General features: G+C 39.7%; 2 protein-coding genes and 1 pseudogene across 12 annotated transcripts in view; 1 reads left to right on the forward strand and 2 right to left on the reverse strand.

The window, feature by feature from the left end:
• The window catches only part of PALLD (palladin, cytoskeletal associated protein), a 415,834-nt gene extending 406,048 nt beyond the window's left edge, over positions 1-9,786 (forward strand). For 10 of the 11 annotated variants that reach the window (XM_027599246.1, XM_027599248.1, XM_027599249.1 and 7 more), the window contains 5 exons: positions 99-231; positions 2,796-3,003; positions 5,589-5,754; positions 6,287-6,420; positions 7,581-9,786. In XM_027599246.1, the coding sequence (XP_027455047.1) occupies positions 99-231; positions 2,796-3,003; positions 5,589-5,754; positions 6,287-6,420; positions 7,581-7,753 (814 nt within the window). In that variant the 3' untranslated portion in view covers positions 7,754-9,786. Of the gene's footprint in view, positions 1-98; positions 232-2,795; positions 3,004-5,588; positions 5,755-6,286; positions 6,421-6,580; positions 6,627-7,580 lie in introns of all 11 variants that reach the window. The other variant, XM_027599251.1, reaches the window with a different exon arrangement.
• Positions 9,787-20,729: 10,943 nt separating this feature from the next.
• Positions 20,730-22,452, reverse strand: LOC113925008 (histone-lysine N-methyltransferase SUV39H2-like). The gene is given in 4 exon segments (XM_027599475.1): positions 20,730-21,583; positions 21,585-21,862; positions 21,865-22,074; positions 22,213-22,452. Coding segments are annotated over 4 exon segments (1,227 nt in total). The 5' UTR covers positions 22,391-22,452; the 3' UTR covers positions 20,730-21,022.
• A 704-nt stretch (positions 22,453-23,156) lies between these two features.
• LOC113925723 lies at positions 23,157-23,633 on the reverse strand (annotated as a pseudogene).
• Between the last annotated feature and the right edge of the window lie 1,048 nt (positions 23,634-24,681).

Consider the following 24,681-nt stretch of genomic DNA (forward strand, 5'->3'; position numbering starts at 1 on the left):
AGCCTGAAAATAACTTCTATCTTCCTCCCTCCCCCTACGCCTTTGTCCTTGCCTTTCCTTCCATCTTTCTATCTGTTTATTGTCTGCCTTGTCCTAAGGCCTCGTTCTAGATCAAGGGACAGTGGAGATGAAAATGAACCAATTCAAGAGCGGTTCTTCAGACCTCACTTCTTGCAGGCTCCTGGAGATCTAACCGTTCAAGAAGGAAAACTTTGCCGAATGGATTGTAAAGTAAGAGTTTCTTACTGCCTTCACGTCTCTTGCCTCCCTTCCCCCCCCTTACTGCCGTTTCTCTTGAGTTCCTTTTAGGGAAATTATGTAAGGTGTACGTCTTTAAAATGTTTCCAGCCTACAAGAAAAAAAAAAGGAGTGACATATATTGGATGTTTATATACTGTTCTGTCATTCTTTTCCTTTTAAATTTTTATTAAATGTGTTCTTTATTTAGAACACCACATACCGTACTGTACACAGCCACTGGGAGGTTTTTTTCCCCTTTAAGTTTCGCATTTTGTTGAAGTGATAAATGTGTTAAATCTGTCATGTCCTAATAATTCATTTATCTTCATTCTTTTTTCATATAAATTTTGTAGCCATATATCTACTCTTTTATCCCTCCCCCCCCTTCTAAGAGCAGTTAGAGTGACGTCCTTCTCTTAGCCATTTCACAGCAGGGCTGCCTAACCCAGGGCCTCTGGGTGGTAGGCAGGTTTCACTAGGTGTGAGTTCTGAAATTGCATACAAAATTATGTGTATGATACAGCTTTCATCAATTTCTAGAAGGAACTCGAGGCCAGAAATGTTTAATAACCACTGCTGTGAAATTTTTTTGGATTGTTTTGGTTTTTTGCCCCATTATTTATTGATCATAAATTTTAGTTCTTAAATATGGATAAGGTTTTTTAAATTTGGGCTCCCTCTGCTGTTTCTCTCTGGGACTGCAGAACACACAAGACTTGGAGGATTAAATCTGGGTTTATAGAAATGTATTAAAAAAAAGTACTCTTGGGGCGCCTGGGTGGCTCAGTTGGTTAAGCAGCTGCCTTCGGCTCGGGTCATGATCCCAGGGTCCTGGGATCGAGCCCCCCGTCAGGCTCCTAGCTCAGCGGGGAGCCAGCTTCTCGCTCTCCCACTCCCCCTGACAGAGAAAGACACAGCAAGAGAGGGAACACAAGAAGGGAACACATTTAAGCTTTAAGAAGATAAAAAAATCATGAAAATAAGCCTATCACTAAAGCAACAGACAGATTTTCCCCCAAAAAAGCACTCCCCTGCCTTTTAAACCCTTTAGGTATCCTAGATGCTGACTACCCTTGACTTGGTACTAAGTGCAAAGGGAAAATAATCCAACTCCACTAGTAACAAATCTCATCTGCCTCCTCCCATTTCCATATCATCAGCTGAGAGCATGCTTCTGTTCAAGTTATGACCTGCTTACAATGACCTTAGATTCCTGAAATTGGGCTTGCTTTCTTTACACAACCGGAAGGGCTGGGATTCAAATAGGGGTAGAAGAACCGGGCATTTTCCCTTTGCCTTAATGTGATTAACTCTGTCCATGGCACAGATGCACTGTGAATTAGGTGGGCTGAGTGATGCTCCTACTACACACACCATGGCCTTGTTCAGGGTTTAACCGAGCAAGATGGCAACAAGGAGTGCCACTTTACTTCCAAACCTGGGTAAGGCCTGGAGCCCGACCAGAGGTGTGCATTCCCTCTTCCTCCATACCACCTCTAGGGGTCTCCAGGTAGGGAGAGCAGTGAATGTGGGGCTGGGGGGAAGCCAGTACACAGAGGGGAGGACAGAGAGGCAGACCATCCCAATAGCCAAGCCAACTACTGCTGTCTTTGTTTCCAAAGTGTCTTCATCCTTTTAACCAGTAATTTAAGTTTATTTTTTCTCCCTTAAATTCTCTAGACCTTTGTTACATGTATGTATGGAGAGAGGCATCTTGTAGGTAATATAAATGAATATCACACAGCAAGAATGGAATTTGGCAGAGTGAGGTTTTCCAAAGAATTACTTTACAGTCCAACCGACAGACATCTTTTTGTGTGCAATTTCCCACTAGTAAATTTGGGATGGTGGTAAGAAAAAAGCTATCCTTAATGGTGCTTTTCTTCCCTTTCACAATCAAGGGTAAAACGATAAAGAGCTGACAGATGGCAACCATCCCTACCCTTCACAGCACAATGTGCTATTAGCAATTAAATGTGCTTTATCTGATCTCTGGTCAACACAACTGTTGTGGTCTCAGGATTTTATGTTTCCATTGTGATGCTAATTTGTAGAGATGGCTTCTGGGTAATTTCCTATTGGTCTTGTTACTTCGTTTCAAGAATTATAAGATAGTAATAATAGCTCCATGTGCTGATGGATGCATTAACTGATGTCTCCAGAGCTACGGCAACCCTTTGAAAACAAGCTTTATAGTGTATACATACCAGCTGAGTATGCGCTATTGTTATTGCGATTGGATACCTTTCCAAAGAGCTCAGAGCCCTGTGCTGACATCAGCCCAGTCTTAGAACCCTGGTGAGGTAAGACAAGAAGAGAAATTTTTTAAAATCCCCACTTTACTTTTCTCTAGGTTGCTCTACAAGAGATGTTTAGAAGTGAGGCCATGCTTGCTTAGGAAGCCATTGAAAGGTTGAAGCAAAAGAGCAACATGAGCTGACACCAAAAGCCATCTCTTGTACTACCGAAGGAGGAATTCATGGTGGTTTCCTAGCTGTTACTGATTTCGTTTTGTTTCAGTATTAGAGAAATTTATATGCTCCTTTCTGGTTTAGGTCAGTGGGTTACCAACCCCAGATCTAAGCTGGCAACTAGATGGAAAACCTATACGCCCCGACAGTGCTCACAAGATGCTCGTGCGTGAGAACGGGGTGCACTCGCTGATCATAGAGCCAGTCACCTCACGAGACGCCGGCATTTACACGTGTATAGCCACCAACCGAGCAGGACAAAACTCTTTCAGCCTGGAGCTTGTGGTTGCTGGTAAGCAAGTCTGTGAAATTTTTCTCTCAGAATGAATTATCAGATTCAAAAATGTAAATTAATCCTGCATTATTAACCAATATGGAAAATAAATCAAACTGCTGAAAAAATAGATTGTATCATCAAAATAGCCAATTAGGACATAAGGCTTATTAGCAAATCAGAAACATTCATTTTTTTCAGTGTAGCTATCATTATTATGTTTCCTGTCTCCCATTAGCCTGGCCAAGAGAGGAGTTTAGCAGCTGTTCTGGGTCGTTCTATTCCTCATGTGTGTGTTGGCCTCCAATGTTACAGAGAGAGAGAGCAATGGTATCATAGATTCCAAAACCAAACTTGATATATAAGAATTTGCTCATGCATTTAAGAATGCTCATGCTCAAAAGTTCTACCTACTTTTTAAAGTAACGTGCAGTTGGTGTCAAAATTCAAAAATCTGAAACATTATCATCTACCTCCAATGTCATGGTCAAATTCAGATTTGCTTTTTTATGAATTACACTTTTAGGTAAATTTTGTAAAATTACATAATATTATATAAAGTCTTACCCTTAGATAAGGAAGGTTTATAATATCCTTAGGAGCTAAGCATAAGTAAGAGTCTGTTATCTGTTCTCTTTTTAAAAAGAATGTTTATTTCTCATACCCCTGTTTGCAAAGTGTTTCATTTACATTATCTCAGCTGGTCCTCACAAACACCCTCAAAGATAATTGGAGCAAATTTTCTTCATTTTACAGGTGTGGAAGTTAGAGTAAGTGACTTTCCCAGGGCCCTATTTAGTGAACTGAGGGCCAGAGGCCCGACTCAGATAGTCTCTTGACTCCTAGTGCTCTTTCCCACACTGTGAGCCGCTGAGCTCTTTCAAGAGATAGAGTAGCCATGAGAATAAAGTCCAGGAGGTCCTGGCTAAAGCCCTGGATAATGATTCTAATAAAAGTACCAGGACATTTTTCACCCAAAAATGTTAGAAATACCCAGGTTGTCATGCTGTGTGTTAACCATGCTTTCAAATTTACATCAGGTCTTTGATATTCCTACACAACTAGGATCAATTTCATCCAACCCTCTAAACATCCCTCCTCCAGCTAAAACTGTTCAGCATTCTGCTGTTGCATGTTCCCTTGGATCCTGTCTGCCCTTTCAGGACTGAGACGTGAAGGTCTAAGAGACACAGGCATCTTGGTCTGTGCTCAGTCAGCACTTGCATGGGAAAGGTGGGCAGAGGGCACTGTAAGTAGAAGCCTCACATCTTTGGCATCAGCTCTCAGTTCCAAGCCCAGCTGTCATGGATCAGCTACGTCCTTTGGCAAATATAGAACATCTCTGCAGCTCACTTCCCTCATATGTAAAATAGGGGCTGTAAGGCGTCACCGAGTCTTTGTAAGGACTGTCATTTTATAAGGATTAAATCGTATGAAGCTCTACATCACCACCAGTACCCTGCATAGCAGTGCTCCCAAATGGTGGGTGTGATTCTACTGGAGATTGCTTTGACATTAAGGTTCATCTTATACCTTTTATGCTCTTCTCAAAACTGGGATCCAGAAAGAATATTAATTGAGGTCTGTTCCCACTTCCTCCAAAATAGCCTGGGTCAGGAAACCATGTGAAATACAATAAAAGTATAACCCTCAACATCATTCAAAGTCTTAGAGAGTCTTAGGTATTTGAAATTTTCGGGTACAGTTTTTATCTTCTTACCTGTTTTGCTTTGATATACCTGTCACTCCAAGGAGAGGGTGGTGGATAGAGACATGTATCCTCAAGTGCATTATTGGTAGCTTAGAAGAAAATAATTAAACTTTATTCTTTCTCTGAAATTGTTTCCACCACAGATCTATGAAAACAATTTCCCATCAGATAGTAATATTCAGAGAGTTATTAACAAAATAGTTCTGATTTTTTCAGACTAAGTAATAAAGTCTCTTTCATGGCTTCCTTCCTTCAGGGTAATAAAAAGTCATCTTCTTATAGCTTCCTTCAAAGAATACAAATTGGAATTCGTAATTTATAGGATGTACATTCCTAGTTTATAAGTAATTTAAAGCTGCCAAATTTAGATAAAGATGTCCCCCCACTCTTTTCCTCCTTTAAATCCTATGGTATGTCTCACTTAAGCCAAGACTTACAAATCTTCAGAATCTCCATAGCAAACATTTCGGACAGCAAGGAGGGCATCTGAGTGGATCAAATTCCTAGAAATACTTGTTCTCCTCAGAGTCACTAGGTGGCAGTGGTTGGTAAAGGCTGTCAGTGCTTGGTGACATAATTAGTAATGAAGCCATCCCAGATGCTAGCAATGACTTAGGAGTGTCACGCAGCCTGTCAGACAGGCATTCTGTGGAGCAGATGGCCAGTGGACTGTGTGGGCCTGTCAGACTTGAATTAATTGACGAAATAAATGAGTGGAATGAAGCATAGGAACCTTTCCTTGGGAGAGAGGACTAGCATCTTACCACCTGAAGTGAAAAATGGTATCATAAAATAAAAGATCCATTTAAACAATGTTTCTAAAAGCTTCAGAATTCTTTATAGGGCTATTTTTGTATATCACTGATCAATAATTCATCTCCTGTTTCCTTAGCTAAGGAAGCACACAAACCTCCCGTGTTTATTGAGAAGCTGCAAAACACAGGAGTTGCTGATGGGTACCCAGTGCGACTGGAATGCCGTGTTTCAGGAGTGCCACCGCCTCAGATATTTTGGAAGAAAGAAAATGAATCACTCACTCACAGCACTGACCGAGTGAGGTGAGAACACACAATGACTTAGTCCACATCTGTTCAATAGGTCCTAAGGATATATAAAAAGATGCACTTTATATAGCACATAAATTTGCGTAAGAGTCAAGCTATTGATGATGTTGAGGACAAAAATCACTCTTTACCCTCATGTATAATTAAGCCTCTGGCAGGAAGCTCTAATGGTATGTGATGAAGCACATTTTAACTTAATTTCATGGTGATTTTTTTTTTAAGTGTTTATATCTAGAAGAAAAGATGAATTGATTTGCTTCAGTGGTGATACAGAAACTATTCAGTGGGTTTTGTAAAGGCTGATCCTCCACTAAAAATTAAGTGCGCACATTTATTCAACCTCTTGATGTCTGCTCTTCTCTCCCATTAACTTTAATGGGGCTAGCAGCCTTTCCAGAATAAGTATGACCCTATTATCCGCTACTTGCACAATTCTGTTTCTGATGATCTAATTAAAAATGATACTTCATGTCCAAAGCCACTTTTTAAAAATTTAGAACCCTAATGACTTTATCCGTTTCTCCAGCATGCACCAGGATAATCATGGCTACATCTGCCTGCTCATCCAGGGGGCCACAAAAGAAGATGCTGGGTGGTATACAGTGTCAGCCAAGAATGAAGCTGGGATTGTGTCCTGTACTGCCAGGCTGGATGTTTACAGTGAGTGCGACTTCATCTGATCTCATTGCAGTTATTCATTAAATCATGAAAAAGTAGACATCTGGACAGCAAATCACATTATTTTTATATAAGCTTATAAACAACTGCAGTGTTTTATTTGCCCCAAATTTCATATTGCTCTTTCTCTTTCTGTTTATAGTTTCTCAACATTAATAGTGAACTACACCAGGAGAACAAATACCCAAGTATCACTCAGGAACTTTGCATTATTAGCAAAATATGCATGTTGATTTCTCTTATGTTGGCTAGTCAGTTGTGGCTTCCTTACTCAAGCATCCTTGGAGTTAACAGTAGGCGAAGGCATAACCACGTTTTTCACATTTTCTTGTTACTGTGTCCTGCAAATGACTGCCTTTTAACATTTCTTCCTATATTATAATCCTATCACAGTGTCTTAATGCACTCTAAATGTGTGTACCATTGATCCTGGAATGCATCCTTTCTGTGGCTTAGTGCTTTTCTCTTTAATATCCCTTAAGCAGCTCAGCAATAGGTTTGTGTGTTTGTGTATGTATATTTGTGTACATGCATCTTAAATTTAAAGAAACTTGTTTCTGTTGAATTCTCAGAGTAGTACAGTAGCATTATGTGATCTATTGACATAAAGAAAACTACTAGAAAAAAATTAAGAACCGATTTCAAATTTCACCTCTTGTTGAATAGGAAATAATTTTGTAAGGTTCTTCAAGTATTGAGAGACCTCAGCCTTCCCAACTGCCCACTTCTTTTCAATTGATTAGTGCTGAAACATCCATCCCAAATACCTAACTACTATAATTATGACGTGTATATTTTGTGCTTTGAAGATGTTTTTTAAAGAGAGGGAGAGGTGAGAATTCGGAAGCTGAGAAGACTGTTTTGAAGGATTTCCTGTGCTGCAGTATTCACTTTAAAAGAAACTACACTTCTTTACTACCTAGCTGTTATAGTCCCACTACCCTGGATAGACAGTAAATTTGCAACACATAAGGAAAATGTAAAACTGTGCTTACATTTTAGGATTTCTACCATGCCAAAGAACATGTGCCTGGTATATATCAAAAGACATTCTCTATTTACTTGAAACATTTAACTGCTTTCCAGTGACATCTTGGGTTTTTTTTTAATCTTATTTTTATTTTTCTCCTTTTTTATTGTAGCCCAGTGGCATCAGCAGCCACAGAGTACCAAGCCAAAAAAAGTACGGCCCTCAGCCAGTCGCTACGCAGCACTTTCGGACCAGGGACTAGACATTAAAGCAGCGTTCCAACCTGAAGCCAGCCCATCTCACCTGACACTGAATACCGGCTTGGTAGAAAGTGAGGACCTGTAATCCAACATTCTTGTTAACGCTCAAACACTGAAACAGCCATTGCCTTGACCAACATACTCCTTTTTCACATTATGTAATGGGCAAAACATACCTTTGACTATAAGAAATAAACACCAAAATAATATTTTTCTTACTTGATATACCAAACTTAGTTTAAATAGGTGATGCTCATAGAAATGTACACATTGCACAGAAAATTTACATTCATCATCCAACTTAGAACTTGTGGAATTTCTGTGATGAAAGCTTTCTGAAATGCCAAAATGCTAATGGAGATCAACTGTTCAAAGGTAACCAGAATTTGTATTCTCCAAAGTGCCTTAAACACTAGCTGTAGGTGCTACACGACATGACAGTGTGGAATGCTTAACAGGAGGCAAATATACCACAAATAATACTAAAACGATTCTAAGTGGGCAGTGTGTTCAGACAGCTACAGTGAACCAAGTGCAATATATAGGGATGAAAAGGAAGAGGGAATGACAAATCCAAGTAAATGCCTTGTTTTTGCAAAATTGTTTTATATTAAATCACAAGGAAGGAATTACTTGCCTTAAATTTTATTAGTATCGAGAGTTTTCTAACAAGGTTAATACCCTAGTTCTTAACCACCTTTTTCTATATGTGTAGTATTTTCTTTTCATGCTACCTTGGTAGGAAGCTTACTTACAAACCATATTAAAAGGCTAATTTAAATATAAATAATATAAAGTATTCCGAATAAAGCAGAACTGTATTACAGCCCATTCCACAAAAGACATCCAAATCCCCCAAATGACCAAGGCGTATGGTATTCAGAGGAAAGAGGGGTCTGGAAGGAGTAGGAAGAATGAAGGAAAATGCTACCAGCACACTTGTACTCATTTAGATAAAAGTAAAGTAGAAGGGGCAGGAGACGTGGTGAAGGCCAGGCTTTTCTTTGGTTTTCCTCAAAAGTAACCTAAAGTGTAGGTGAAAATACACTGCCATTCAAAAGTCAGGGGATCTAGGGTCAGCTGGAGATTGGAGCACATGTGCTGTGGAAGTTTCAGTGTGTCTGAAGTCTGTGTAGTCGCTGAAGAGGTTAGCTGTGTCGAGTAAGTGGAAAATGGACTGAGACTGCAAGATTGGCATCAATGAGAAACTGCCTGTAGGAGCTAGTCTACTGGAGGGAAATGGAGACTTGGTTGAAACAAAAACAGGTTTGTGCCATGATTAATTTTTTTCCAATGGCACCATGATATGGTGAATGGAAAATATGAGTTCACTTCCATGCTGCCATGCAACCTTGCCTTAAGAAGGTGCTGGGTTCCGGGTAGTTTGTAAAGACGTCTCTGCAAAGACTGATTTTTGAATGCATATGATCCTACGACAGCTAGATTGACACGATTCTGACCAGACTTGATGGTTTTAAGTCGGAACCAATAAACTTTAAAAAGGGGAAAAAAAACAATTTGGCCAGATATTATATTATAAAACATGAGGTTTTAATGGTACTTTGCTATGAAAAGAAAACACTGTATTCCTTATGCAAAACACATATATCTTTCATTATTTATAATAAAAATGTTGACCTGTCTTAGCTCAGTTAATTCAATACGTAGTATTTTTTAAAATAATTTTATATCTGTGTACCACCCCATATATTTCATATTACTGCTTCACATGTACAGCTTTCTACTTTCTAAGAACACCAACCAAGTTTTAAATGATTAATAGGCTTGATCACTGGGTGGCAGATGTTCTTTGCAGAGTGGTGCAAGTTTCTTTGACCACACTTATATGCGTTGCTAATATGGAATTTAAGATACAATACAAAGTCTTTCATGGACCTATCTATATCGTAGAATTATGACTTAACGTCATATCTTACTTGCCAAATTTTTCTGAATGTGACTGCTAATTTGCTGGGTTTGGGATTAAGTAGCATTACTTGCCACCTTTTATGTTGTATTTATAAAAAAAGTACTATCATACTACTTTTTGGATTGTTGTGCTGGTGTAATGTGGATTTAACATCAATAAATATTTAACAAATAATAGTTGCAATTTTGTGAAGCAAAATATTCCATTGTTTTAGTTTTTTATTGCTGCTGTCACAAATTAGTACAAACTTAGAAGCTTAAAATAACATTTATTAGCTCATAGTTCTACGCGTCGGAAGGGCTGGGTTCTGCGCTCAAAGTCTTATAAGGCTAACTGACATTAGCACGCACATCCACTGGACTACATTCTCATCTGGAGCACTTCCAAGTTCAAGTAGTTGTGACAATATTTATTTCCTTGCAGTTGTAGGATGGAGGCCTCAATGTAATCTGTCAGCTAGGGGCCACTCTCAACTCCTACGGGCCACCTGCAGTCCTTGCCATGTCCTCCCCTTCATCTTCAAAACCAACAAAAAGAATCTTCCTCAGAATGGATCCCTCTCATGCCTTGATCTTGTCAGAAGCCCAGGCCCTTCTAAGGTATCACCTGATTAGGTCAAGACCAAGTGAATATCCCTCTTTCTTAAAATCACCTGATTTTTTTAATCTAATTAAAATCCCTCCAAAGCAACACCTAAATTTGTGTTTGATTGGATAACTGAGAGGTGTGTAGACACCAGGAGGTGGGAATCCTGGGAGCCATCTCAGAATTCTGCCTATATGCATGTAAATAATGTTGGTTCCTGTGATGCCCCAGGGGGAAGTATTCTGTGACCACAAAGCATATGCCCTCTCTTGGCATCTATGAAATTAGAGAGGGTTCTGGTTCAAGATGGTGACACAGGATCCTGAACACACCTCCTCCCACAGACACACCAAATCAACAACATACCTAACAACTTAATTTCTTCTAAACCTACAATCAGGAGGGAACTCAAAACCCCGGGCTTCAGCCTCAGGACCAAAGGATTTGAACCCCACATGAGCACCCCAACTTTTAAGAATGCATCTGAGAGATAAAACCCCCAAAACATCTAGCTTCACAAGCCAATGGGGCTTACATCCACAAGACCCACAAGGCTATAGCAATCTGACAAATAGTTCTTAAAAGGCTCCCACGGGGTTGCCTACCCTAGGGACCAGTCTTTCTGTGAAAGCAGCCTATTTGCTTATCTTAAAGCTTCAGCCTGAGGGCTAGACACCTAATTTAACAAACACCTAGGGGTATACTGAAATAATCTCCGAAGACTGAGGCTGGTGAGTACCAACCTTCTCCGTGCTCATCCCCTGCCTCACTCCAGGTCACCAGTATCTCCCAGAAAGAAGCTTGTGCATATGTCTGGCACCCTGGTTTCTGCAGCTGCCGCCCAGGAGACACCCATTGATTGCCTGGCTGGAGTGGCTCGTGGAGGCAGGTCCCCTGGGACAGAGAAGGCGTTCTTAACCACCTACTGCCCGAGGGCAGAACAGGGACAGAATGAAACAGTCTTTCTGCGAGAGAGGACTATTTGCTTATCCTTAGAGCTGGAGGCCAAGGGCAGGCTTCTAATGAAACACACATCTAAGGGCCGCCAACTCGAATCCTCTCCAGAGGCCTCCAGGGCCAGTCCCTATCTTCACACTCTCCCTCTGCCTCACTCCAGGTTGCTGCTATCTCCCCAAAGGGAGCTTGTGCAAATGTCTGATGCCCTGGTTTTTGCAGGTGCTGCCCAGCAGACACCCCCTGACAGCCTGGCTCTGGGGCCAGAGGATTTATGTTCACAAGTCCCATAAGACTGTAATGGAGAAAGTTCGTAACCAGCTTTCCCCCACCCAAGACAACAGAGAGGCAGCAGACTGAAAGGTCTTGCCAGGTCTCTCTGAAAGAGGACGACTGGCTTGTCTTCATAGCTGTGCCCTGAGGGGAGGCTTGTCATTAAATACACTTCTAGGGGCTGACTACAATGCCCTCCAGAGACCCAGAAGACCAGCATTGCACCATCTTCAAGCTCTCTTTCCGCCCCACCTCAGTTCACCGGGATGTCCAAGAAAGGACCTCGTATCTACATCTGGTACCCCTGCTTTCCTGGCTTCTTTCCGGCGGGCACATCCCTTGACAGCCTGGCCCTGGTGGCCAGCAGGGCTTATGTTCGTGGGCTCAACAGAATGGTAGCAAACAAAGAAACAGCTCTTAACTGGCTATAACCCCAGGTTTTGGTGCAGAGGCAGCAGATATACCCTCCTCCCGGTCTTCCCCTGGAAGAAGTATATTTGCATACTTTAAATGTCGCTAAGAATCTGGCTTCCAAACAGCCTGAATCTAGGCGCCGACTGAGGTTCTCCATTTGGCATAATGACAGGTCTTGGCACAGCCTCAACTACTAGGAGCCACTAAAGATGAAGTAGTCTGCTTGGACAATAACAGAAGTTTGAGCTAGGGCTGGATGGGACAATAAAATTCATCTCCTACACAAGGCTACTCCCTCAAGACTGGGATAGGTGGCTCTTTTATCCAAAGCATAAAAACCAACAGAGTGTCAAGGAAAATGAACAAACATAGAAATACATTCTAAAGGACAGAAAAAGATAAAACATCAGAAAAAAGACCTTAATGTAATGGAAATAAGTGACTTACCTGTTAAGAGTTTAAAATAATATTCATAAAGATGCTCACCAAGCTCAGGAAAAGAATGAATGAACAAAGTGTGAACTTCAACAAAGAGAAAGAAAATATAAGTCAGTACCAAACAGAAGTCACAGAGCTGAAGAATACAATAACTGAACTGAAAAATATAATAGAGTGGCTCAACAGCAGACTAGAGGGAAAAAATTAGAGATGATGGGAAAAAAGACTAGATGAAGGAAAAAGGATCAATGAACTTGAGGATAGAGCACAGGAACTCATTCAATCACAGCAGCAAAAAGAAAAATGAAGAGAGTGAAGATAGCTTAAGGGACTCATGAGACAACATCAAGCTGATCAACATTTGCAGTATAGGAGTCTCAGAGGAAAAAAGAGAAAGAGACAGATTTATTTAAGTCGTTACCAACTTAAAATAGACTTATCAACATAAGTTGTTTTATGTAAGCCTGATGGTACCCACAAAGCAGAAACCAATAGTAGACACACAAAAGCTAAAGGAATCTAAACATACCACTACGGAAAATCATCAAATCACAAAGAAAAAGGGCAAGAGAAGGAAAAGAGAACTACTAATCAACCAGAACAAATTAACAAAATGACAATTAGTACATACTCATCAATAAATACTTTAAATGAAAAGGGACTAAATTATCCAATAAAAAGACAGAGTGGCTAAATAGATAAAAACCAAGACCTATCTGTATGCCTTCTACAAGAGACTTCAGATGTAAGAACACACACACACTGAAAGTGAAGGGATGGAAAAAGACATTCCATGAAAATGGCAACCAAAGGAAACGTGGGGTAGATGAAAGTCTTTTTTTCTGATATTAGTTAAGACAGTAATGAGACAAAAAAGTCATTATAAATAATAAAGGGGTCAATCCAACAAGGGGATATAATATTTGCAAATATTTATGCACCCAACACAGGAGCACCTACAGATATAAAGCAAATATTAATGCAAATATAAAAGCAAATATTAGATCTAAAGGGAGAAATGTATAGCAATATAATAATAGCAAAGGACTTTAATACCCCACTTTCATCAATGGATAAATCATCCAGATAGAAAATGAGGAAACAGTGGCCTTAAACAATACATTAGACCAGATGGACTTAAAAGACATATACAGAACATTCTATCCAAAAGTAACAGAACACATTCTCAAGCACACATGGAACATTTTCCAGAGCAGATCACAGGTTGGGCCACAAAACAAGTCTTAATAAATTTAAGAAGATTAAAATCGTATCAAGCATCTTTTCTGACCACAATGGTAAGACACTAGAAATCAATTACAAAAAGGAAACTGGAAAATTCACGAGTATGTGGAGATTAAACAGCATGATACTGAACAACCAATGGGTCAAAGAGGAAATCAAAAGAAAAATAAAAAAATACCTTGATGAATAAAAATGGAAATATATCAAAACTTATGGAATGCAGCAAAAGCAGTTCTAAGAGGGAAATTCATAACAATAAATGACTACATTAACAAACAAGAAATATCTCAAACAACCTAATTTATACATCAAGGAACTAGAAAAAGAAGAACAAACATGCCCAAAGTTAGTAGAAGGAGAGAAATAACAGAGCAGAGCAAAAATAAATACAGACCAAAAAAAAAAAAAAAAAGGCAATAGAAAAGATCAATGAAAAGAAGAGCTGGTTTTTTTTTAAAAGATAAACAAAATAGACTTACAAGGAAAGCAAGAGGACTCAAATGAATAAAATAAGAAATGAAAGAAGAGAGAGACATCAGTGCTAATACCACAGAAATACAAAGAATCAGAAGAGACTACTATGAACAATTATATACTAACAAATTGGACAACCTAGAAGAACTAGGTATATTCTTAGAAACCTAAAACATACCAAGAATAAATCAAGAAAAAATAGAAATCTAAACACAACAAATACTAATAAGGAGATTGAATTGGTAATCAAAAACCTCCCAACAAACAAAAGTGCAGGACCAGATGGCTTCACTGGTGAATACTACCAAATATTTAAAGAAAAATTAATACCAATCCTCTTCAAACTCTTCCAAAAAATAGAAGGGGAGACTATATCTCCAAAGTCATTTTACAAGGCTAGCATGACCCAGTACCAAAACCAGACAAGGACATCACAAGAAAAGAAAATTACAGGCCTGTATTCCTAATGAACATAGATGCAAAAATCCTCAACAAAATATTAGCAAACAAAATTCAACAATACATTAAAAGGATTATACAACATGATCAAGTGGGATTTATTCCAGGGATGTAAGGATGGTTTAACACCCACAAATAAATGTGATATACCACATTAACAAGATGAAGAATAAAAATCATGATTATCTCAATAGATGCAGAAAAAGCATATAACAAAATTCATTATTGATTTATGATTTTAAAAACTCTCAAAAAGTGGGTATAGAGGGAATGTACCTCAACATAATAAAGGCTGTCCATGACAAGCCCATAGCTAACATCATACTCAATGATGAAAAGCTGAAAGCTTTTCCTCTAAGATTAGAACATGACAAGGATGCCAACTCTCATCACTTTTAGTCAATATAATAATAGGTCTTCTAAGACCTAGCCAGAGAAATTAGGCAAGAAAAAAAAAAGCATCCAAGATGGAAAAGAAGTAAAACCATCACTATATACAGATGACATAATGCTATATATACAAAACCCTAAAGACTCCACCATAAAACTATTAGAATAAATGAATTTAGTGAAGTTTCAAGATACAAAATCAATATATGAGATCAGCTGTGTCTCTATATACTAATAACAAACTATATTAGAGAAATTAAGAAAACAGTCCCATCTATGATTGCATCAAACAGAATAAAACACCTAGGAATAAATTTAACCAAGGTGAAAGAATTATCCACTGAAAACTATTGATGAAAACATTGATGAAAGAAACTTTCATGAAAAAGACACAAATAAATGGAAAGCAATGTATAGAATCAACACAATCTCCATCCAAATTCCAGTGGAATTTTTCACAGAAATAGAACAAATAATCCTAAAATTTGTATGGAATCACAAAGACCATGAATAGCCAAAGCAATCTTGAAAAAGAAGAACAAAACAGGATACATCATGGTCTTATTTAAACTGTACTACAAAGCTACAGTAATCAAAACAGTATATTGGCATAAAAACAGACACAGAGATCAATGAAACAGAATTCAGACCCCAGAAATAAATCCACACATATATGGTCAATTAATTTATGGCAAAGGTAACAAGAATATACAATGGGGAAAGGACAGTCTCTTCAATAAGTGGTGCTGGGAAAACTGGCCAGCCACATGCAAAAGAATGAAACTGGACCACTGTCTTACATCATACATTAAAAAAATAACTCAAGATGGAATAAGACTTGCACATAAGACCTAAAACCATAAGACTCCTAGAAGAAAACATAGGCAGAAAGCTTTTTGACATCAATCTTAGTGATGATTTTTTGGAACTAACACCAAAAGCAAAGGCAACAAAAGCAAAAATAAACAAATGGGACTACATCAAATTAAAAAGTTTCTTCACAGCAAAGGAAACCATCAACAAAACAAAAAGCAAATCCACTGAATGGTTTTAAATATTTGCAAATGTTGTATCTGATAAAGGGTTTAAGGAAGGAACTCCTACAACTCAATAGCAAAAAAAAAAAATCTTACTAAGAAATGGGCAGAGGATCTGAAAAGACATCTTCCAAAGAAGACCTACAGATGGCCAAGAAACAAACGAAAAGATGCTCAACATCATTAATCATTAAGGAAATGCAAGTGAAAACCACAATGAGGGGCGCCTGGGTGGCTCAGTTGTTAAACGTCTGCCTTCAGCTCAGGTCATGATCCCAGGGTCCTGGGACTGAGCCCCACATCGGGCTCCCTGCTCAGCGGGAGGCCTGCTTCTCCCTCTCCCACTCCCCCTGCTTGTGTTCCCTCTCTCGCTGTCTCTTTCTCTATGTCAAATAAATAAATAAAATCTTTAAAAAAAAAATCACAATGAGATATCACCTCATACAGTCAGAATGGCTATTATCAAAAAGAGTAGAAATAACAAGTGTTGGTAAGGATGTGGAGAAAAGGGAACACTTGTGCAGCTGGTGGGAATATAAATAGATGCAGATGTTATGGAAAATAGTATGGAGGTTCCCCCCCAAAAAATAAAAACAGAACTATCATATGATCTAGCAATTCCACTTCTGGATACTTAACCAAAGGAAATTAAAACACTAATTCAAAAAGGTATATGCACCCCTATGTTTCTTTTCCTTTTTTTTTTTTTAAGATTTTTATTTATTTATTTGACAAAGAGAGAGACAGCGAGAGAGGGAACACAAGCAGGGGGAGTGGGAGAGGGAGAGGCAGGCTTCCTGCAGAGCGGGGAGCTCAATGCAGGGCTTGATCCCAGGACCCTGGGACCATGAACTGAGCCTATGGCAGATGCTTAACAACTGAACCACCCAGGCGCCCCAACCCCTACGTTTCTTGCAGCCTTATTTATAATAGTCAAGACATGGAAGCAACCTAAGTGTGCACTAATGGATGAATGGATAAAGAAAATGTGGTATATATCACAATGGAATATTATTCAGCCATAAAAAAGGAAATTTTGCCATCTGTAACAACACAGACAGATATTGATGGCATTATACTAAGTACAATAAGCAGACTGATAAAGGCAAATACTGTATGATCTTATGGAATTTAAAAAATAAAACCAAAACTAGTGGCAGGGGCTGGGGGTAAACAAAATAGTGAAGGTGGTCAAAAGGTACACACTTCCAGTTATAAAATAAATAAGTCCTGGAATGTAATATACAGCATGGTGATGCACATTTGAAAGTTGCTAAGAAACTCTCTTACACTGTTGATGGGAATGCAAGCTGGTACAGCCACTCTGGAAAACAGTATGGAGATTCCTCAAGATGTTAAAAATAGAGCTACCCTATGACCCAGCAATTGCACTCCTGGGTATTTACCCCAAAGACACAGATGTAGTGAAAAGAAGGGGCACCTGCACCACAATGTTCATAGTAGCAATGTCCACAATAGCCAAACTGTGGAAGGAGCTGCGATGCCCTTCAACAGACGAATGGATAAAGAAGATGTGGTTCATATATACGATGGAATATTACTCAGCCATCAGAGAGGATGAATACCCACCATTTGCATCGACATGGATGGAACTGGAAGGGATTTTGCTAAATGAAATAAGTCAAGCAAAAAAAGACAATTATCATATGGTTTCACTCATATGTAGAACATAAGGAATAGAGCGGAGGACCACAGGGGAAGGGAGGGAAAACTGAATGGGAAGAAATCAGAGAGGGAGACAAACCATGAGAGACTATCGACTCCAGGAAATAAACTGCGGGTTACAGAAGGGAGGGGGTTGGGGGTGGGTATTAAGAAGGGCACGTGTGGTGATGAGCACTGGGTGTTACACGCGACTAATGAACTGTTGATCACTACATCAAAAACCAATGATGTACCATACAGTAGCAAACCGAACATAATAAAAAAAAAAATGAAAGTTGCTAAGAGGTCTTAGAAGTTCTCATCACAAGAAAAAAAAAATTGTAACTGTGTGTGGTGATGGATGTTAACTAGATCTTACTGTGAACATTTTGCAATATATAATCATTATGTTGTACACCAGAAACCAATATGACACGTCAATTATGCCTCAATAACAAAAGATACAAAAAGAAATTAAATACACACATCAATACATTAAACATTATAAATCTTGCAATAAAGAAATTTTTCAATCTAGTGGAATCCCAAAGAAATTGCTACAGTGTATGTTTTTCAAGAAGTCTGTCATAAAAGCCTTCTTTTTCTTCAGTCTCCATAAGACCATTAACATCCTGGGCAAAATGCTTGAAGAAGTAAGTGAGGTCATACAGGATAATTTTTCCTACAATAAAACTTCTGATTCTCAGGCTAGGAAAGCTCATCTTCTTCTTAGACTTCATTTCATCATAAGTACCATCAACAGACATTTCCCTAGGAAGGACTGTTTCTATCACTGCCAGAAAGTTACTATCTACATGACAAGTAAAGAATAAAGAAGTTGTGGTGCTATGTGGGCACTGGGCCGGTTGCTGTTATCACTATTACTTAAGAAGCTACCACACCAGCCTGAGACATTTAATGACTCAAGTTAGTGCTCTGCCAAAAGTGCAAATCACCACATGTCATAAAGGTGACAGTTCAAACTGTAAGAAGCTCTTCTGAGAATGAAAGTACTTAGACATAGGGCTCCAGGGGTGTCAGTCGGTTAAGCATCTGCCTTGGGCTCCGGTCATGATCCCAGGGTGCTGGGATCGAGCCCTGCACTGGGCTTCCGGCTCAGTGGGAAGCCTGCTTCTCCCTCTCCCTCTGCAGCTCCCCCTGCTTGTGCTCTTTCTCTGTCAAATAAATAAAAATAAAATATTTTAAAAAAAGAAAAGAAAAGAAAAGAAACAGAGCTCTAAGGCCTGAAGCCTGGGGAATGGCTTGTTACAGGAATGTGAAGGCTAAGCGTTGTCCTAGATGATAGGAAGTACAGCTACTGATTGATCTCTGAGCCACTTAGAAGGACTTTAGGTAATTTCTCAATCTCTCCACCTCAACCAAAAGTAGGATAACAATTATTTGTACAAGGAGATGTAACAATGGCCAAAGACTTTGAGATCTTCAGAAAAAAGTTTATGTGGCCTAATACTTCAGTTTCTGACTATGGCAAAGCGGCTCGCTAAAGTAAATATGTAAGTAAAATTATGAAAACAGAACTCCACATAGGTTGTATATAAAAACAGAATTTATGGCAAAAGGGAAATAAAAACACTCAAAGGAGTCACACAAATAAACTGACTATAATTCAGAACGCCCCTCCTTGATTGAAATGGATGTAAGTTGTTGACTATTTGGCTGACTGCACATTCTTCCCTTCGATGTGTAAAATAAGAAAAAAATGTGTCAGGAGGAACATGTTCTGTAGATGCAGTAAACCTCCCTACCCATGAAATTCTTACTCACCCCAGAGAACACCCATTATCCTTTCCTAAACCATGAAGATTTTAGCTTTCATAAGAAAGATGTTAAATCACTCCCGTAAAGGATTAGAAAAGGGGGTTTAAAATAAAAGCCTGAGTAAAAATAGAGAATTTGGCCATGCAGCCTTGTGAGAAAAGAAACAGAAGGAGAGTAAAACCTTGGAGCCACAGGAGGGAAGAAGTTGGAAAATGGTTGCCACCAGGTGTCAGAACTCTGCTCCTGCAGACTGCATGCAGCTCTCCCAGTAGAGCTAGCTAAAGCCATACATAATTTGGTACACTCAAAGGGGGGCTTGAGAAAACCCAGCTTGGCCATTGGTAAGCGGGCCAATGGAGGGTGGCCATACAAGCCACACAGAACTGAGTTTTAAAAGGTCACTAATATGGGGGGCGCCTGGGTGTCTCAGTCGTTAAGCATCTGCCTTTGGCTCAGGTCATGATCCCAGGGTCCTGGGATCGAGTCCCACATCGGGCTCCCTGCTCAGCGGGAAGCCTGCTTCTCCCTCTCCCACTCCCGCTGCTTGTGTTCCTGCTCTCACTCTCTCTCTCTGTCAAATAAATAAATAAAATCTTTAAAAGGGCGCCTGGGTGGCTCAGATGGTTAAGCGTCTGCCTTCAGCTCAGGTCATGATCCCAGGGTCCTGGGATCGAGTCCGGCATCGGGCTCCTTGCTCAGCAGGGAGTCTGCTTCTCCCTCTCCCTCTGCCTCTCCCCCTGCTTGTTCTCTCTGTCTCTCTCGCAAATGAATAAATAAAATCTTTAAAAAATAATAAAAATAAAAGGTCACTAATAGGGGCGCCTGGGTGGCTCAGTCATTAAGCGTCTGCCTTCAGCTCAGGTCATGGTACCAGGGTCCTGGGATCAGGCTCCCTGCTCAGTGGGAAGCCTGCTTCTCCCTCTCCCGCTCACCCTGCTTGTGTTCCCTCTCTCGCTGTGTCTCTCTCTGTCAAATAAATAAATTTTTTAAAAAATAAAAATAAAAAAATAAAAGGTCACTAATAGCTTTTTTTATCAAAAGCATCACAGTATGCTTGGAGTCAACAACTTCAAGTCATAACACCAGAGGGGAGGTGAACATGCAAATGGAACTAAACCATGCCTCTGAGAATGAGACACTATTTCAATTTTGATACTCCCTTTTGAAGAACAGTCTCCATTTTTTTAGTAAATATAAAATTATTTATAGGAACTTCGTGGGTTCACTCTCAATTTTAGTCTCTCGACCTTATATTTTAAATTCCCATAGTATTTTAAGTTCCTCAACCACAAGAGATAGTTTAATTATGAATTTGGACTATATGTATTTTTTTCCCACAAATTGTTAATTATTCAAAAGAAAAAGGACACCGAAGAATTTAATAGGGGGCACCTATTAGAATTTTTTTTTTTTTAAACACTGAAGGAGGCATTTCTTTATTCACACAGACTTTTTATGTTATGTATATGCTCATATGTAAATAGTTTTCATGTTTGGTATCTACTAAATATGTGTATTTCAAACTAGTCTGTGTGACCCTGTGTTCTCTTCAGAAGCATCAGTAATACATTTGGCCAATAGTTTGAAATATGAACTGTAAATTAACATAGCATATAATCTTGATAATATGAGAAGAGTCCCAAATACTTTTTTGAAATGTTAACATTAGAAAAAAACAAAACTACAATCATCAGCTCTATTTCCTGAAAATTCAGTTGAGGTAACCTCTGCAAGTCACAGCTCCACACTTGCACACAGTTCTGACCCTCTTTTTGGCTGGGCTGTGGTCAACAGAATCTGAAGATATATCTCCAGAACCTTTCATTTGATAATCAAAGGTGAGCTCTTCTCCAGCATTTATGGTTCTTGTGGAAAATAATGCTATTCGGGGAAGACGGGTGTCAAGGTTGTCAATGAAAACACTGAACACCTGAAGATTTTGGTCACAACTGTGATTCACAAAATGAGAGACATTTCCATATCGGGCTGCATCCACTGTGAATTCATCAGATTCATAATCCAGATCAAAGAGATATGTGATTCCCTTGTTGTCATATAACTGCCCCCGTCTTTCAGCTTCTTCACTTGTGATTACCTCTCCAACATATTCCATGACAAAACTCATTCTTTTAATCTTCACAAGGGTTTTTACACCCCAGCCACAGCCATTGCTAGTTCGAAAGATGCGAAGAGAATACTGGGTGCCTTTTTGTACAATCCTATTGGGACAATCGGGTCCACATTGACACCTTGAGTTGCATTCATAAATGGGGGGTACCAGGTGGGATTTTAATTTGCTGGTTTTTATTATAAGCCAAAAGAACTCCAGCTTCAGCAGGACAACATTTCTCAAAGAAGCAGTCTGTACATGAACAACCAAAGGTAGCTTCATTGACTAAGCTGATTCCAGGAGCTGGTTTGTATTCATTAATGTAGTAGAAGTCTGAAGATGGGCCCTCTAAGTCAACAGTATTTTCAACAAAAATCATTCCTTTATGATTCTTTCTTCTGTTGAGTTCATCTTGCCATCTCTGCAGAGCTACCCTTTGGCCTTCTTTACAATATATTCGGCAACGGCAGGTTTCAAAGCTTTGTTATTGTCTTTTAGAGATATCGCTTTGCCTTTGTTTACCTGAGATAAATAATTATGCTTGTCATTAGAGAACTGTTGAAGTAGTAATGGGCACTTGAGATTTTGCAAAGGTTCCCAAGTATTTGTAGAATCTGGCCATCCTTTCCATTTTACAAGATAATACTCCATATTCCGTGAATGGATTAGGTAGCAGGCACTCAAGCCACCTAACACCAAACATTTTGATTTATCCCTCAGACTGCTGTTGTGGCCACCATGGTCCCTAGAATTCTGCCTTCCTACCCCAGTGACTTGACTAGGTTCTCTTCCCTTTACTACCTTGTAGTCACACAAGTATTCCACCTCATAATTGTTTAGATTCCTTTTGGTGATTCCAATCGATTTACATGTGAGTTTTTCTTTTCTACATAATTCCTGAAGAGTATCAAGTGAAACTAGGCAAGGCACACACCAAGCTCCTCGCGCCTCGGCCCCAGCCGCCGCCATCTTGAGGAGCTTTCATTCAAACTGGCGCGGTCTGACGGGATAGCTCAGCTGGCCTGACGCCCCGCCCCCCTAGAATTTAATATAAGAATTTAATAGGGTGGCTCAGTTGGTTAAGCATCTGCCTTCGGCTCAGGTCATGATCCCAAGGTCTTGGGATCGAGTCCCACATCGGGCTCCTTGCTCAGCAGGGAGCCTGCTTCTGCCTCTGCATGCCGCTCCCCCTGCTTGTGCTCTCTCTCTCTCTCCATCTGTCAAATAAATAAATAAAATCTTAAAAAAAAAAATTTAACAGGAAAAAAACTGTTAGAGATCATTCTTTTGGTGTTTATAAAATAAGGAATTGGACAGGGTGTTATTTAATGCCACTGTGCTTCTAACATGCAATGGAATTTATGTGTATTCATTTACATTCCTATATGGTGTAGCTCTCAAATGTTTGCTTACTAATTCTCATGAGTAGAGCCTGTCAAGCATATAAAACCAGAAAAATCCATTATAAATACCTGTGCTGTTCAGAGCATGCAACACGTCAGATTTCACCTATAGCATGTGATACTTTTTATTCATACTGATCTGTTTTTTTGTTTTGTTTTGTTTTTTTAAAAAAAAACAATGTATTTATTTAATATATTCATCACAAGGGCTCAACCAGAGACTTAATTTAAAAAACAGAAACAAAACAAACATGACACCACAGCTTAAGATACAGAGTCCTAGACAGAAATGAAGAAAATAAAAAGATAACACAAGAAGAGAGGCTGGACAGTCAGGGATCTTGGCTGGAGACTGGCTTTGAGTAGGTTTCTTGCATATACTTCTTAAAGGCTGTGGGTTTTTCCAGAGCTCGGCAGCATGTGTGTTCAAAGGGCTAGCACTGTTGGGTTCTCCTAGCAGGCTCTGGATGGACAGCAGGATGGTCCTGACATCATACAGGAGAGACCACCTGTCCTTCAGGATGTCCAGGCAGATGTTTCCCTGGGTGTCCACACTGGGGTGGTGGCAGGCTGTGAGGAACTTCACAGTGGGTGCATTATAAAGGTAGCCCCTGGGGAACTCCAGGGAGAGCGTGTACCTCAGGTCTTTGTGAAATCGGGCCAGGGGCTCCATGGATGGCCCCACCCATGTGAAAGGTTGATTCAGGGAAGGCAGAAATTCCTGTCTCACCAGACATCATGAGGGTCACTGGCTCCTGCCGTAGCCTCTTGCCCCTGGAGCCTAGGCGGCACCCCTCCACTGGGCCCATCTCCTTTGCGGGTCTGGGAGGCTAACTGGGCAGGCAGGCAGCGTGGGGAGGGAGACAGGAACTCGGAGAGCAAGACTGCAACTGCCCATATTGATCTGTTCTTGATGTTAAAATTTTATCTAAAGATTTAGTTTGCCTACTTCACGAAAAACAACTCCATGTTAAATATTTAAATTAATATGCTTTCACTAAATTCCTTCTTTTGGGAAGTTTTTCTCAGAGCAGTAGTTCTCCACGTGCGATCCACAGACCATCAGAAACTTACTGGAAATGCAAATTCTTGAACCCTCCAACACACCCACTGAATCAGACTCTGAGGGTGGGGTCCAGCAATCTGAGACTGAGAAAACCCTCCTGATGATTCTGGCACAGAAGTGATTCTTAAGAACCACGGTCTCAGGAGGATCAGCAATCATAATTCTCTCCCCTGCTCAGTAGATTCTAAGAGCTGTTCTTTCTTGCGTTCTCAAAGAATCTTTGTGAAGTTAGTAAATAATTTTCCTTCAGAAAAGACAGTAGTATTTGCATGTGGTTCTTTATAGTTCCTGATGAGAACAACAGACTAATAAGATATCTGTTCTCTGCCAATGAGACTATCTTTAAGAGAATTTAGGAACTTTGTCTTAATTTACCGAAGTAGTAGTTATTGCTTCAGTAGAGGCAGACGCACAGTATCTGTTCAGGCTCTCCAGGATGCTAGATTGCAAGCACCAGAATCCTTCCTAATGTGGGAAAGAGGATTATCTGATGAAGGAGGTAAACTCTCCCCACGAACGTCCATTCACCTCATGAAAATAATGTACTATCACAAAATGTGAACAATTTCTAGAGAAACAGCCATTTAAGTGGAACTGCTGGGATTTCCAATTCCAGATGGTACCTTAAACACACATTTTTAGCTCCACTATGTCCTTAAACAACAAAAACAAAACCTTCAAGAGTATGTTTGTTTGTTCAGGCATAAATCCAAAGGGACAAAGAGAAAGGAGACTGAGACCAATGCAAGAACATTGTGACAGTAGAAAACAGATGGAACCTGGGCCCTAAC

This window comes from Zalophus californianus, chromosome 2 (genome assembly GCF_009762305.2).
Source record: "Zalophus californianus isolate mZalCal1 chromosome 2, mZalCal1.pri.v2, whole genome shotgun sequence".
NCBI classification, from domain to species: domain Eukaryota; kingdom Metazoa; phylum Chordata; class Mammalia; order Carnivora; family Otariidae; genus Zalophus; species Zalophus californianus.